Raw genomic sequence first — 15,972 nt, forward strand, 5'->3', positions numbered from 1 at the left:
TTGCAGTCTCACTAAACTCCATCGTCATTAGTAGCAAACTAAACCGTTGGATATGAGAGAGAGAGAAGAAGACATAGACAGAGTGAGAGGGTGTGGCACTCTTTTACCACCCTCTTCATCTTCTTTCCCCCTCATTACCGCCCTCCAGCCAGCCGGCCGGCCGGCGCTACTTCGCACGCGCCCCTGGAAAATATCCGGAGTTTTCTTCGCACCCCAGGTTCTTAATCAACTCGATTAAATACATTATCGCTGCGTGTGTCGAGACTTTTAATTGCAGGAGTAATTAAGCGCCGCTCATTAGGAGAGACGCTTAACGCTAGCTTGATTAAATTCCGCAAAACTCTTTCCGGTCGAGATCTTTTCCGTCCGTAGATTTAAAACCCAAATGCAAGAAGGTGGCGGCGGCGGCAGTGTTGGAGGAGGCAAGTTTCCACAACGTGTATATACGTCCGTGCGGAATAGAATCACATGAGCTAGGGATAACCATCGCGATGAAGTACGTTTGGGGAAATAACAACATGGTAATAAATTAGTAGTTTTTCCAGAATTTAGGGAGAAAAAAATTAGAATATAATTCGGATAATCCTGTTGGTTATATACTTGTACATGGATCTTAATTAGTGCGTTGCTGCTGGGAACATGATAGTGATCGTTCATCAACGAATTAAATTAACGTATCAGGGGCTAAGCTGGGATTATCGATGCAATCGATCATGTTTTTGGGGTGGAAATGTAGAAATATACTGATCGAGATCATTGATAATTTTGTTTTTGATAGTTATTAGAGATAGGAGAGAAAAATTAAAATATAATTTGGATAATCCTGTTCGTTATACTTGTACATGGATCTTAATTAGTGCGTTGCTGCTGGAAACATGATGGAAACATGATCGTGATCGTTCATCAATGAATTAAATTAACGTATCAGAGGCTAAGCTGCTAAGCTGAGATTATGGATGGAATCTATCATGTTTTTGGGGTGGAAATGTAAAAATACTGATCGGGATTATAAATAATTTGTGATAGTAATTATAAGAGGGATAATTAGATCTGAATGATTCTAGATAAGTATGTGCCTCTGCATTATATTTTCTGTACCTCACAGGACTGAACATAGGGTTGATCGAAAAGTATAGGAAACATTTTTCTTTTCGAAATTACTTTTGGCGTGGGTCGGGAAAGCTGTGTCTTGGGTGTATTAGTTTGAGTAATTTTTTCTATTGAAATTCATTTATATCTTCCGGTGCCCCAAGCGCCCCAAAAATAGTTAAAAATTGATGTTTTGATGAAAACGTATATAAAAAAAAAAAATTTGAAATTACTTTTGACGTGGGGTGAGAAAGTTCTGTCTTTTGGGCATATTAGTCTACATACTTTTTTTATTGAAATCCATTCATATCTTCTGGTGGCCCAAGCGCCCCAAAAATAGTTAAAAATTCACGCTTTTATGAAAATGTATTAAAAATTGCAAATTAATGAAAAATGTTTATAAATTTTACAGAGTATTCAGGTATTAAAGTATAAACTTATAAATAATAATAATTTTATAATAATACATGAAGTATAAATTTAAAAAACAAAGCAATAAATCATGAAATTTATAAAAATTTAACTTATATAATGATTTTTTTTAATTGTATTAATATGAAGATTTACATATTTCTAAATGTTGTAATGCTTTTTGGTATTAAAATGTTTGATGTGGCTTCCTGATTTTATCCTATTCAATATGAAGCCGTGTCTCTTCTTTCTCCACACTCACTTTCAGACGCCTCAGACACTAGGCGAATGTATCTTTCAACTACTTGGGTATGGCATGAATATTTTCACCATTCCTTCCAACTTTTACTATGCTAAATAGTTTTATACATTTAAATTTTTATGCCATTTTCCCTGGGAAATCGATTATTTAACTCATTATTCAAAATTTGCATAAAAATCGATTTTTGGCAAATATTTAAGTGTCTTGGGGCACCGAAAGAAATTAATTGAAATTGAAAAAGAAAATTTGCATTCATTCTAGTATGCTTAAAAGACAACTTCTTCACCCCAAGCCGATTCTTTTATCCACATTTCGATTTTTCGATCCACCCTACTGAACATGTCAAATGAATCTTTGCCTGACATGCTTGGGGCATGTAAGATTTTTGACCGGGCATGCATTTTTTTTAGACCCAAGCCCGACGCGATCATATTAAAAACTACAAAAAAAAGAGAGATTTATATATAAACACTTTTTTTTTTTCATTGACGATGAGGCAAGTGTTCCTACAAACATGCGTGAAATTTCACGGTAATGTTTTTTTTTTGGCAACCATGATGCAATTTCGCAGTAATCGTATTTTGACCTATTTTCACGGTCCTAACATTTAGCGCGCAGCTTTATACTCTTATACTGAAGCTGGGTTCAAAATGTAATCAGATACTGCAACCGGGAAAAGAACTTCATTTCCAGCAAAATACAGGGTGGGCAAAAATTCCGCAGAAACTTTAAAAATTCATAAAAACCGGAAAACTTACCGAAATAAAAAACGGTTTGCAGGGTTAGCATCGCTAGGTCACGGGAATTTTTTTTGACAGGAAAAAAATAACTCAAAAACAGCCGACAGGCGGCGCTGACGCACACAAGTCAAAGAAAAGATACGCAAATAACGAGCACAATGTCTCCAAATCGTTTATCCACGGAAATGTATAATTAGTGGTTCGAATAATTAGAGATTTTTAATTTGTGACCACATTCCTTTACGGTTTTTGTATTTCCATCTTAATTCTGGTTTAAAATAATTATACCACTTTTGATATTTTTTTTTAATGAAAACATAAATCAATTTATTCTTAAAATTTCTTCAACTAAATCCAAACTTTTCGGGGATGTAAAATTTTGTGTGTGTGTGTGACGGGTATCTATTATTTCAAGTTACATACCCGACCGTGCATGTAAATTTTTGTATGTCTCTGTATTATTTATATTTTCTGTACGCGAGAGATCAAAATAATCACCGGACATGAAATGGACCACAGCACGCGTTTCGGAAATCTAACTTACCATAATTTTCTTGCGGAGATTAAATTTTTGAAAATCATGTAAGCAAAGCTCTTGTAGACTATCATGTAGACAATCATGATGATTTTTGTCTCGCCACGGTCATTTTCTGGATATGAGGGCTAATTAGACCGGGAACTTCAATTCATTGACTGTTCCGAACGGCAGCGTGCGTTCGAAATTTTGCCCTTTTTTACTTATCTCGTCGAGAGGTTGCCGTGCTAACCCCACGCTGCGGGACATTCCCGTAGTAGCAATCTGTTTCTGTGGTTATGTTGTCACAGTTTCTGTTTTGACCTCCGTGTCAGGAAAGTTTCGGCCCAGAACGGATCGGGCAACAAACTCGCGACACTTCTAGATATCTTTTGGTGCTTTAGGTGAGTACCTTGTCGACCTGGGCTACCGTGGCCGTAGTAGCTATACATTCTTAATTTATGGGAACCATATTTTTCACGGGCAGTGTATATTAATAGTTTTTTTTTTCTAGTTTTTCCGGAACTCAAATTTCATTCAAGTTTTGTTTTCAGATGCTGTATTTCGGATATATGCAACATCCATATTTTTATGGCCATTTTTTTTCAACGACTGCCTTGTTGGGCATTTTGGCTGTTGATTTTTGTGTTTGGGTAAAACAAAATGTAGTAGGTTTGCGGTGCATACGTTAATTTCTGTTCGAAAAAGAAGAGCAATTCCATAAACTGACTGACTGAGGCAGATGCATTTCCTCAGGGCGTGCTGAGCTTATTAGCTCTCATAAGTTTTCCCGTTCCATGCTGCTCCGTACGAGCTGAAATTATTATGTATTATCACTTTTCTGTAGTCAATTTCTTCGTTTCTTTGTGTGAAGGAAACTGGCTATCAAAATTCCAATACACAAGGTGTTACATAATTTGTGAATAGATTAAAAATTGAAGGAATTGGTACATACGAAAAGGTTATTCTCACGTACGGAGATTTTATTTTTGTACAGAAAAATATTAGTTAATATTTTTGCTGATGGGGGCGCTACACGAGAGCAAATCACTGGAAATACGCAAATTAGAGTCCTATAAAATGCACGGTGAACGATTAAAAACTACTTTTTGAATTTTCCTGTTACTGACGCTCACTTCAGGTCTTCATTGTGATGTTGACATAAAGCCTTCTTGAGGAAGCTGTTTCACCTCAGCCTCGTTCACCTGCTGAAGCTTTATGGACGTTTCGAAAGTATAGAAGAAATGTTCAGGCCCATGATTATATTTTCGTCCAGTGCCCTACGAAAATTTAAAATATTTCTTTTTCTGTCCGAAAAGAAGTCCTTCTTCATATGAGAATATTTTTCATATACACTGCAACCAAATACACCGATTCCTTCAAATTTTATGAATTTTTAACTATTTATGAAACACCTTGTAGATTAATTAATTGCATTTAAAATATTGGGAAATCCCTTCTGAGCGTTTAGCAATTATTTCCTAACATAGCTAATATGCTGTCTAATTTATCACTCACAGTTTTTGTATTATTATTATTATTATTTACTCTTTTGATTGACTTTATAATGTAACAAATGACAATATTAATAATGATAATATGCTATATAACTTTCAGTTAGACAATTAGTTTTTTGTTAATACCGTTATCACTCGTTGTTTTTTTTTTTTTTATGTAACAATGGCAGTATAATGCATATGCTTTGTCAAGTCAAGAGAAATCCCCCGTCAATGCATTCAGTTCTATTCTAGTCTTTTATTATGTTTTATATTATTATTATTTTTCTATTACTATTATTATTATATTTTTCCTTAGAAACCATTTTTCTCCTGTGTATAAAGTATTATAATTTTTCTTTTGTTTATTTTCCACGGTAAATATGCAGATTGTACCATTATATATGGTTCTATGTTATACTGTGTGGTGCATAGGGAGATGTCTTTGTGACACAAAATTAAAAAAAAAATTATATTCAATTTTGAATTTGAATATTGTAATACAGTTGAATCCCGTTATAACGAACTTCAAGAAACCGGAGAAAACACTTCGTTATAACGAAATTTCGTTATAATGAAATATCAGATTGTTTGCATTGTTCCTATGTATACTTATTAAAGGGATTAGAAAACCGTTCGTCAAAACGAGATTTTCGCTATAACGGTATTCGTTAAAACGGGATTCGACTGTATTAGCTTATAAGGATGAACAAAGGCATAAAATATCCATATAAGACTTTCGATTATCCGACTAGCAACTAACCCGTCTCTATCAGATCTAGTTAAAGAGTAATTAAAATTCTCGGTAATGAAATTATGAATAATTTACTTCGCCATGCATTACAAGTGTAGTAAGATAAAAAGAACACATTTTGTACGAATTAAGCCTACGTTTTACGTTAATATTTTGTTTATTTTAACCTATTCCATGGCATAGTAAGAATCACTAAAGTCTCCTGCAAAATGCTATAACGTTTTTATATGAGAAAGTAGATTTTCTTCCAATTTTCACAGCAGATACAAAGTAAGGAATGTAAGGACAAGTGCTCCTTATTGGGAAATCGACTTTACAAAATATCTTTGCTTGTCGATGCTAAAATAAGAGGAATTGAAAAAGGCGAGATATATCGTCAAAAGGGTGAATACTGCATGTTTTCATACAGTACAATGAACATGATTTTATGTTCCCTGCAATTATATTAGACATTATAAAATTTATCTTAAAATATGTACAACATTATTATTCTTGGACTTTCTTTTTCTATAATAAATTTCTAAAACGTAAAATACACAACAAACATTTATAAAGTACTCGCCTGTACATAGAGGTCAGAAAATATGAATAAGAGCTGGTTTTGGTATAAAAATGGTGTTTTTGATGGTATGGTATGAAGTGATCATTTGTAAAACTTCGGTATATCCGAGCTTTCTATTAAACGGCCAACGCTTCCACCAAATTAGGTCGGATAATCCAGAGTCTAATTTCTTATACGGACACCCATACTCAAAATCCAATTAGATCAGAATAATCAGAATCCAATTAGATTGAACCAATAAGATTGTTGCCCTGTCTCTCCTGAGGCCAACAAGGAAAATTCCCCGTTTTTAATTGCATTATTCTCTGAGTGGCACCAATGCACAAATCGGAGAAAAGTTGGAAAAGAACAGCATAAACGAGGGAAAGTAGGGTTTCCATCATTTTTTTTGCTGTTCTTTCCGAATTTATCTTCAATTTTTTACACAAAAAAATCTCAGTAAATATTGAACTTAGAAATTTGGAACCTTTCTATTCGCCTCAGGAGAGATAGGGCAACAACTTGCTAATTGGATTTTTGAGGACAGGGTGTCCGTATAAAAAGTTAATTTTTTTCATTTTAATAACTATACAACCCCTTGCAATATTAGTGATGTATATGAATTCCACACGTTATTTGGATAACTTTTCTTACCTCGAGGATCAACGATTCACCAATAAAATGCCATACACCCTGTTTCCTATGCACCCTGTATATATTTCATTCTATTTATTTACCACGTGATGTGTGCAGATACAGTATTTATATGTAAAAAAACCGCGTTAAATGCTGGTAAAACGGTTTATCCATTTTTAATGCTGTTTTTTCCCAACTTACCTACGTTTTTCGAATACTAATATCTTAGAGAATATCACACTTAGAAACATGGGAATTTTTTTTCTTGGTACCAGGAGAGACGGGGCACTAACTTTGTAATTGGATTTTGAGCATTAGGAGTCCGTATAAGAGAAGTTGATATTTTTATTTTAATAACTATACAACACCTTGCAACATGAATGACAAATTTGAATGATACACGTTATTTGGATGACTTTTCTAACTGGAAGCATGTATCTAGGCTCAACGGTTCACCAGTAAAATGCGGCAATGGGGAATTAAGTTATCAAAATGTATATTTGTCTGTAGAATAAATGCATAAAAAGTTTTGACTACATGAAAGATACTACTTGATACGGCAGTTGCGTAAAAAACGTTTTTCTACTTTTATTTAAATTTCAGGGCTTATGCGTCTGCAACGTTTACTTCAAAAAATGTGGTTATAGGTATTTGTTGCTGCCTTTACATGTAAAGAGTCATGACATGCAATTATCTCTGCAATGATCCATATGAAATTGATGAATAGGGTCCTATACTGATTAGATCATTTGCATAAACTCGGTTTCTTTTAGAAGATCTAAGAATCTCGAGATATTAACGCACCTGATTATATTTTCAGTAAAAGTAATCTCTTGAAGACGTCGATATCGATTGTAGCGACAAAATTTTGCTGAATATTCGTTGCCATTATCGCTGAGTTTGCCAGGGTGGCCGAGAAGTAATGGACACATTTTAAAAATTTATAACAAATCAAACAATTGACATAAAAGAGTGCGGTTTGCCCTAAATCATGGCCTGGTGTTTTTATTTTTTGCTAAATTAAACTAAAGTTCAAATTCCACTCGCAGGTGGCGCTGCACAACGAAAAGCTCGACACAACACATAATATGCAACTTCAGAGGAGATGTAAGGGTCCTTAAGGTATAAGGTACATTAAAAATCTCCTCTTAGTATGGAACACAAACAGTGCATAATTAATTATGACAATCTGCGTTACTTAAAACTATCACATTTGAATATAAGCGGCTTTCTTTTAGCTCGGGCTATTTCCAAACGGGTGAAAGGGTGCTCATGTCGAAATATGGTAATTTAATGCAACGCAAATGGTCGTAAACATTAATTATGCAAAGGTTTTTAACAGCTGGCTGATGCGGAGATATATTTTGGAAAGAGAGAAAATTCAACTGCCCCTGCGAGGAAACGAACCCACCTCCTTTCACTTTCCGTTTGAACGCCCTAGACCAGTGGTTCTCAATCTTTTCAAGCCCGCGGCCCGGTTTAATTCATTTTTGTGAGTCGAAGGCCGTTCAAACATACGACCAAAAAAATGGATGAGGAAAAATGAAACGGCTAATCACTCGCGGCAAGGTATGGCTGATATCAGGGCTCGGTACCAGGCCGCGGCCCGGCGGTTGAGAAACACTGCCCTGGACCACTGTTTGTGCTGAATTTTATGCGCCACCTCGAGTTTTAAGTTTTACAGTGGTACCTGTGAGTGAAATTTCAGTTTTTCTAAATTAATAATAATATAAAAAGATCATAGCAACGTATTTTAGTGTAAAAAAAACCGCACCTTTTTATGTCAATTGATTAATTATTTATTAATTTTTAAAATGTGTCCAGCACTTCTCGTCCCCCCCCCCCGTATATCGAGATGATAATGTAGTATTCGATATTGATTGATGTTGTTCTTTCTTGTATAGGGTGTATATAAAGGTTCATCATGTTTTGCTACCATTGCCCACTGAGTGTGACACCGACTTCAGTGGCGCCGAGACCTCCACCACTGCCTTTCTCTGTTTACTCCGCCGTCTCACCATGTAAGTTGATTCCTAATCTCAGTAATGAAATTGCATATTTTTTTGCTGCATCACAACGTTTATCGCCAAGAGAATGTATAAGGGATAATTGGTGACCTGGCGGACGATTGGCAATATTTTTAGGGAGAATGAACGGCATTATTCTCGTATTAATGATCTTAATTCATATCAATATAAATCTCACATATTTGCCGTGTTATTCAACTTTTTATTCCATGAAATACATTTTAAATCACTGCAGACTTGCACTGTAGCACTACATTTTCTCGCCAAGAGTTATTTATAAGGAATAACTGACGACTTGGAGGAAAAATTATATTGTGTCAAAAGCATCCAAGAAGTCTTGGTTTTATAATTCGTAATAATATTCTTTTTCACCATGTTGAAACTATCTTGTTATTTTTCAATTCCTATGTTCGATCTCTTTTGGAATACTGTAGCATAATTTGGAATCCACATTGCTTATTTAATATAGTTAAAATTGAACGGGTTCAAAACAGGTTTGTACGCTATGTGTATCTTAAGAAACATCAGTCATATATAATCATTACTTACTAAACGAAATATTTCGCTCATCCATATAGAAATGTCCTCTCCACTTGTCAATACAAGATTCATTGAAAGACTGGTTATTTGTGGAGATGAAGATTACAAGGAAGAAAATTCCTCACTGCCCACACGGGGACTCGAACCCAGGTCTCTCGCTTGCCGGACGAGTGTCTAAGCTATGGAAGCAGATAGAATGTTTCAACCTTGGAGCGTATATATATGTTGAAAGGCACCGCACACATGGACGGCGTCAACAATCAACTAATAGCTCGTAAATGACCAGATGGCCACATGCATATAGAAATGACGGCAAGCGAGAGACCGGGGTACGACTCCCCTTGGGGGCAGTGATGAATTTTTTTCCTTGTAATCTTCATCTCAACAAATACCCAGTCTTTCAATGAATCTTGTACTTTGCTCATCGTTTAGTTATGATTCCCTTGAAACTCGCCGTCCCAGGGCCCTTACTAGGTTTTTTTGTAAAAATTCTTCATTTTGATATTGATGCACCGGATATTCTAAACCTTTTTATCTTGGATGCCGTAATCTTTTTTTATGTTCCTCCATATCGTTCTAATGTTTTGAAAAATTCTCCATTGTACCGATTTCTAAGATGCAGTAATACTGATGATGTATATTTTTAAAGTTTTATTTTGTTACATACATATGTTTTTATCTTTATCTTGTATTTATACATGCAAACTGTAACTGGGCTTTTGCCTGTAGTTTTTATTTTTAAATAAATAAATAAATAAATAAAATATCTTTTTTTTTTGGTGAGAATTGGCGATTTCTCGCATTTATACAGTATATAGTTCCCCCTCATGCCAGAAGCACGAATGTTCAAATTTTTCCTGCTGTTAGACCAGTCGTGTCCCAGGCTCTGTCCCATGAGGGATATAAGCCTTTTACCCCAAGGGGATTATTAATTATTGAATTTTTCCTGTTGGTTGGATACCTTATATGAGTTTCTCCTGAACCGGGAATGCCTTTCCCTATTGAAACACCTGCTACACAACATTTTAGGGAAAATAACTTCCATAGAGTAACATGGGTAGAGTAAACATTCAAAAAACGTCATTTCCTACGTTCTTTTTTTTCTGAGAACATTGCACATTCGTGCTTCTGGCATGAGGGGGGACGATATGATCTTAATTCATTATCGATGATAACAATATTAATCTCACACGTTTGCCATGTTGTTGTTTTCCCCATGAAATACGTTTTAAATCACTTCAGACTTGTTGTAGCACCGCATTTTTCGTCAAAAGATATTTATAAGGATTTAATTGGTGGTATGACAGACAATTGGCAATATTATCAGTGAGAATTGTCAATGTCTCGCATTTATGGTCTTAATTCATATCAATCATATCAATATTAACTTTTTTTCTCATGAAATACCTTTAAATTTCTGCAGACTTGCTGCAGCACCACATTTTTCCACCAAGAGATGTATAAAAGGAACAATAGGTGATTTGGCCGACGATTGGCAATATCTTGGTGAGAATTTGCGAAGTCTCGTATTTATGACCTCAATTTTCCGTATTTCTCTTGATCAAATATAATCATCCTAATTTTACAAGAATTTCATACACACTATTTGATCGCATCTGATTATATTTTTCATACTTGAAAGATCTTGAAAACGTGAACCTTGGTTGTAAGGGCATCTCTGTTATAGCGACAAAATTTCGTGCCATCTTCGTAGTCGTTATAACCGAGTTTGATTGTATTCGTGGTGTCTGTGGGAAAAAGCCTCGAAAAAGCCACTCCAAACTCGTATATTTACTCATATATTTTCGCATCTCCTTCAATAACGAATAAACCGATAAATCTAAATCTTTTCCGACTAGAAACGCAAACTTGCATCACATCACAAACGTTTACCAATACGAAACAAATATCAAAGCAATATTTCAAAGGACTCTCCAAGACACGAAAGTTTTCGCAATCCTATCACAATACATTCCCGTAGAAGGCAAATACGAAAACTACACCGGGAAATGCAAATGAAATCTTGAAGGAAACGAAAAGGATATAAGGAAACAGCGAAGACATTAACAATGTCTCTACATACTACAATAGTATAAGAAAATAAAATAAATTTTCTGGGAACGTATATACACGTTCTTGTAGGAAAAAAAAAACTAAAAAACAACACAAATACACAAAAATTGTTTATCGAATTTCTGGTGCTTTATTGCATCATGTTATTTTCATCGTTGTTTTTTTTTATATATATATTTACTGAAAAAAATAAAATAAAAAATATTTTATGCATTACGAAAGGTACTCTCTCTTTCTCTTGAAAAGTATTATTATTATCATTTTTTTCCCCTCGTACTTCAGTGAATACATATGTATACACACTTCTCACAGCGCCATCCATGCGACGGTATAATCCTATCTCCCGTTATTTCGTTTACCTTAATTCTATTTTCTTAGGCATTTACCTGTTATCATGTCTCGAGAATCTAATTTTCAGACAGTTTTCGAAAAGCTTGATTGAATAAAATCATTTAAGAAGACGCCTGTAGCTGCTTTGGCTCGTGTAGAAGGGGTTAAGTCTGACATTATAGGTGCTTGCGTCGAGTGTATGTGTACATCTTTTTGTTCCGTCTCTATCATTTTATTTTTTGCTTTTTTTTAGTTGGAAAAAAAAATACAAGAAAAAAAGGTTATATAAATTGGATAAAATTTTCTTGAATCAATATATCGAAAGCGAAATATATTTAACATTGTTTTCTTATTTGTATGCGTCTGTATTTGTCTCGAATAGAATTATGGGTGATAGAGAGATATTTTATCTTGGAAGACAGTTTGATTTTTTTGTTAGACGCGTATTTTACTTTTATTGTTATAATTTTTCATTTATTTAGTGAATTTAATTTCGTTTATGAATTTTTTACTTACTGAATTTAATTATGTTACGATTATTATACGAATGTTTAAGAAATTATGATTTCTATTTTTTCTAATTTAAAACAAAACAAAAAGATGAATTTCTTTAAAAAAAAATTCTGAGCAAAGTTTTTGTAAAACGTTTGTATTTTATAAAAAAATTTGCGAAAAAGACTTGGAAAAAATTAATTGGAAATTAATAAAAATTATTCGGAATACCAAACTTCCGGATAAAATATTCAAAAATGTCAAGCAACGTGAAATTATAAAACTGTTTATCGTCCAAAAGAAAATTTGAAGGGGGTTTCACGAAAAAGTTTTTAAGAATTTTTGAGAAATATTATTCCTGAGATTCTGAGATTTCGAGAAATATTATTCTCTTAAATCAATGTATCGAAAGCGAAATATATCTAACATTTTTCTCTTATTTATATGCTTTCTATTGTTATGATTTTTTTAATTTAGTGAATTTAAATTTGCTATGATTTTTTAATTTATTAAATTTAATTATGTTATGATGATTATACGGATGTTTTAGGAAATTGCAAATCTATTTCTTCTAATTTGAAAAGAAACGAAAAGATGAATTTTCTGAAGAAAACTTTTGTAAAACGCTTGTGTTTTCTTCTAATTTTAAGATGTCTAATTTAAAGATTTAAAATAGGGAGAAAAATTTGCGAAAAAAAACTTCGAAATCGTCCAAAATTTCGAAAAAATAAAATTTGAAGGAAACTTTGAAAATGAAGTTTTTAAGAATGTTTGGGAAGAATTATTTCCGATAAATTTTCTCGAATGAATATATCGAAAGCAAATTATATGCAATATTTCTTTCCTATTTGTATTCGTTTGTTTTGTTTCCAATGGAATTATGGTGATTATGTATTTCATTTTGAAAGATAGTTTGAATTAAACGTGTATTAGAATATTTTATCTTTTATAGTTATGATTTTTTTATTTACTGAATTTAATTATGGTATGATATTATTATATGGAAGTTTAAGAAATTGCAATTCTATTTTTTTTTAATTTGAAAAAAAAATTCTGAAGAAAATTATTGAGAGAGAAACGCTCATGTTTTCGTCTAATTTTAAGATTAGTAAACAAGTTAAGATTAGTCAACAATTATTAAGTAATTTAAAAGAGGTGTGGAAAAATTTGCGAAAAAGCTTCGAAATATTAACTGCAAATATCGTACAAAGTTCCGGATAATGCATTCAAAAATGCCATAGAATGTGAAAATATAAAATTGTTCACTACCCGAAAATTTCGAAAAAATAAAATTTGAAGTAGAATTTTGAAAAAGAAGTTCTTAAGAACGTTTGAGAAAAATTATTGCTAGGAATTTTCTCGAATCAACATATCGAAAGCGAAATATGTGTAATATTTTTTTCCTATTTGTATTCGTTTGTATTTGTCTCGAATGGAATTATGGGTGATACATAATTTTATCTTGAAAGACAGTTTGATTTCAACGTGTATTTGATTGGGATTTTACTCGTTAAAAATTTGATAAAAGATGTTTTGCAAAACTTGAAAAAAACCACTAATAAGTCTATTGGTTGCATTTACTCAAATATAACCGATACGCTTATTGGTTGCATTTTTCAAGTTTTATAAAAGAACTTTTATCAAACGTTTATAGTATAATAACAGCTTTAGGATATTTCATTTTTATTGTTAAGATATTTTTATTAAGTGAATTTAATTTTATGATTTTTTAGTTTTTTTAGATTTTTTAGTTTAGTGAAACTAATTCTATTGCGATTATTATTAGGAAGTTTAAGAAATATTGTAACTACACATTTTTTAATTCGGAGAAAATCAAAAGGAGGGACTTAAAAAACTCTTAAATTAATGTTTTGGGAGAAACGTTTGTGTTTTCTTCCAGCTTCTATATAAAAAAATGTATTAATTAAGATTTTAAAGTGATGGAAAAAATTTTTGCAAAAAAAACTTTGAAATTAATTTAAAACATTGTACGTAATTCAGAATTATCAAAGTTGTTCTAGATATTAAATTCAAAGTTGTTCTAGATATTAAATTCAAAGTTGTTCCAGATAGTACATTCAAAATTGTCAAATGATGTGAAAATGTAAAATTGTTTATATCACACAAAAAATTTCGGAAAAATAAAATTTGAAGAAGAATTTTTGGAAAGAAGTTTTTGAAAATGTTTGAAAAAGAAGTTTTTGAAAATGTTTGAAAAAGAAGTTTTTGAAAATGTTTGAAAAAGAAGTTTTTGAAAATGTTTGAAAAAGAAGTTTTTGAAAATGTTTGAAAAAGAAATCTTCAGAGAAACGCAGAATAGAAATTTTATAAATAAATCACAAAGTATAAAAAGTTCCGATAAAATATTTCAAAATAACTTTTTTCAAGCTCTTAAAAGTTTAAATAGAATAAATTGCAAAAAAGAAAAAGAAAAATCAAAATAGAGATAGATGGAAATTTCAAAATTGCAATAACTAAAACTTTGGTATAGGAACAATTGAAAATTTTAACTAGAATTAAAGTCAAAAAAGTAAAAATTTTCAAAAAAAAAAAACTGAACTCCAAAGATATTGATGTTTTTTGATTTAAGAAATGTTCCGCACACAAACTTTGAGTAACTTCAAGAAATAGAAAACAAGAAACGTATTCATACAACTCACGATTTGTACATATAATGAGTAAAACATATAATGAATCATCATATAATATTATTAATTATTACAAATTAATAATTATAAGCATTGTTTTGTAAAATTATATAAATTATAAATAAACAAAAATTATGTTGTTTATATATTGAATTATTGAACTCAAAATCAAATGATTCATCAACGAAACTCAAAGTTCAATTATTCATCAATGAAATTCGAAATTTAAATTATTAATCAATTAAAATCAAAACAGACAATTTTCTTAAAAAACGCAAAATAGACGTTTTCAAGAATGTAATTTTGAAGAATGTTCGAAGAAATACGTTTTCAATCACGTTTCAAGAAACAAATTTTCAGGAATGCTTAAAAAAAAGTTTTTTTTCACAAGAATCTGAAAACAGATAATTTTGTAAAAGAGAATTGAAGTAATTAAAAAACCGCAAAATGTTAATTAAAAACAAATTAAATTTTTGAAGCTTTCAAGAAAAATATAACATTTCAAAATTCAATAATTGAAATTTCGAAATTGAATAACTGAAATCACAAAAAGAAAATAACTAAAATTAAAAAAAAATAAATGATTCAACTTTAAAAAAATTGAATTAAAAATGCAGAATAATAACAACCAAAATTGTAAAATAGGAACAATACAAGAATTTTGATTACCAGAAATGGTATAAAAAAAAATTTAAATGAAAATAGAGTAAAAGAATGTAAATAGGTGAAGAAATTGAAATGGAAATAGTTAAAAAAATGGATATAAAAGCAGTTGAAAATGAAAATAAAAACAGTATAAAAAAATTTTAAACAAAAATGACAAAAAAATTTAAAATAGAAATAGTTAAAACAATTGAAGTAAAAATAATAGAAAAAATTGAAATTAAAATATTATAAAAAAATTGAAATAAGATATTCCTTTAAAACAAAAAAATCACCGCAACATGAGTAAGAATACACATATCACAGTCATGATATCGATCACCCAACAGAACAGAACATAACAGACCGAGCACGACCAGGCTAGATATTACCCAACAGAGAGCTTCAAATGCTAATCCCAAGATGCAAAAGATTCTGAATATAACGAGTAAATTGAAATGAAAATTGAAAATTTTCGGTTCCCTTCACAGGTTATAAAATCCCTATATTATAAACGTGACGTCGAATATGTTAATGTATCATTTCGCTCTTTCTCTCCTCCTCATAAAAAGAGAAACGAATAACATCGAGTTCCGAGAAGGAAATCTTTTACATTCAAAAGCGAATATCATCGACAAAAGAACCATCCTCCTCCTCCTCATCCTCAAAAGCACGAATCATCCTCATCTTCTCCAACAAGAACGCTATTGTGGATGGAATAACACATAACTCCAACGATTCCTCCCCCCCCCCCTCGTTTATTCGATTATAAGCCAT

General features: G+C 31.8%; 1 protein-coding gene across 2 annotated transcripts in view; it reads left to right on the forward strand.

Moving 5' to 3' along the window:
• The window catches only part of Drgx (Dorsal root ganglia homeobox), an 80,655-nt gene that overhangs the window by 21,324 nt on the left and 43,359 nt on the right, over positions 1-15,972 (forward strand). For both annotated transcript variants that reach the window (XM_089251049.1, XM_089251050.1), the window contains exon 2: positions 8,348-8,464. In XM_089251049.1, coding sequence (XP_089107175.1) covers positions 8,368-8,464 — 97 coding nt within the window. In that variant the 5' untranslated portion in view covers positions 8,348-8,367. The remainder of the gene's footprint in view (positions 1-8,347; positions 8,465-15,972) is intronic.

This window comes from Pholcus phalangioides, unplaced genomic scaffold (genome assembly GCF_987345545.1).
Source record: "Pholcus phalangioides strain wild (caught in Gottingen) unplaced genomic scaffold, Ppha-v1.0 ptg000024l_1, whole genome shotgun sequence".
NCBI lineage: Eukaryota > Metazoa > Arthropoda > Arachnida > Araneae > Pholcidae > Pholcus > Pholcus phalangioides.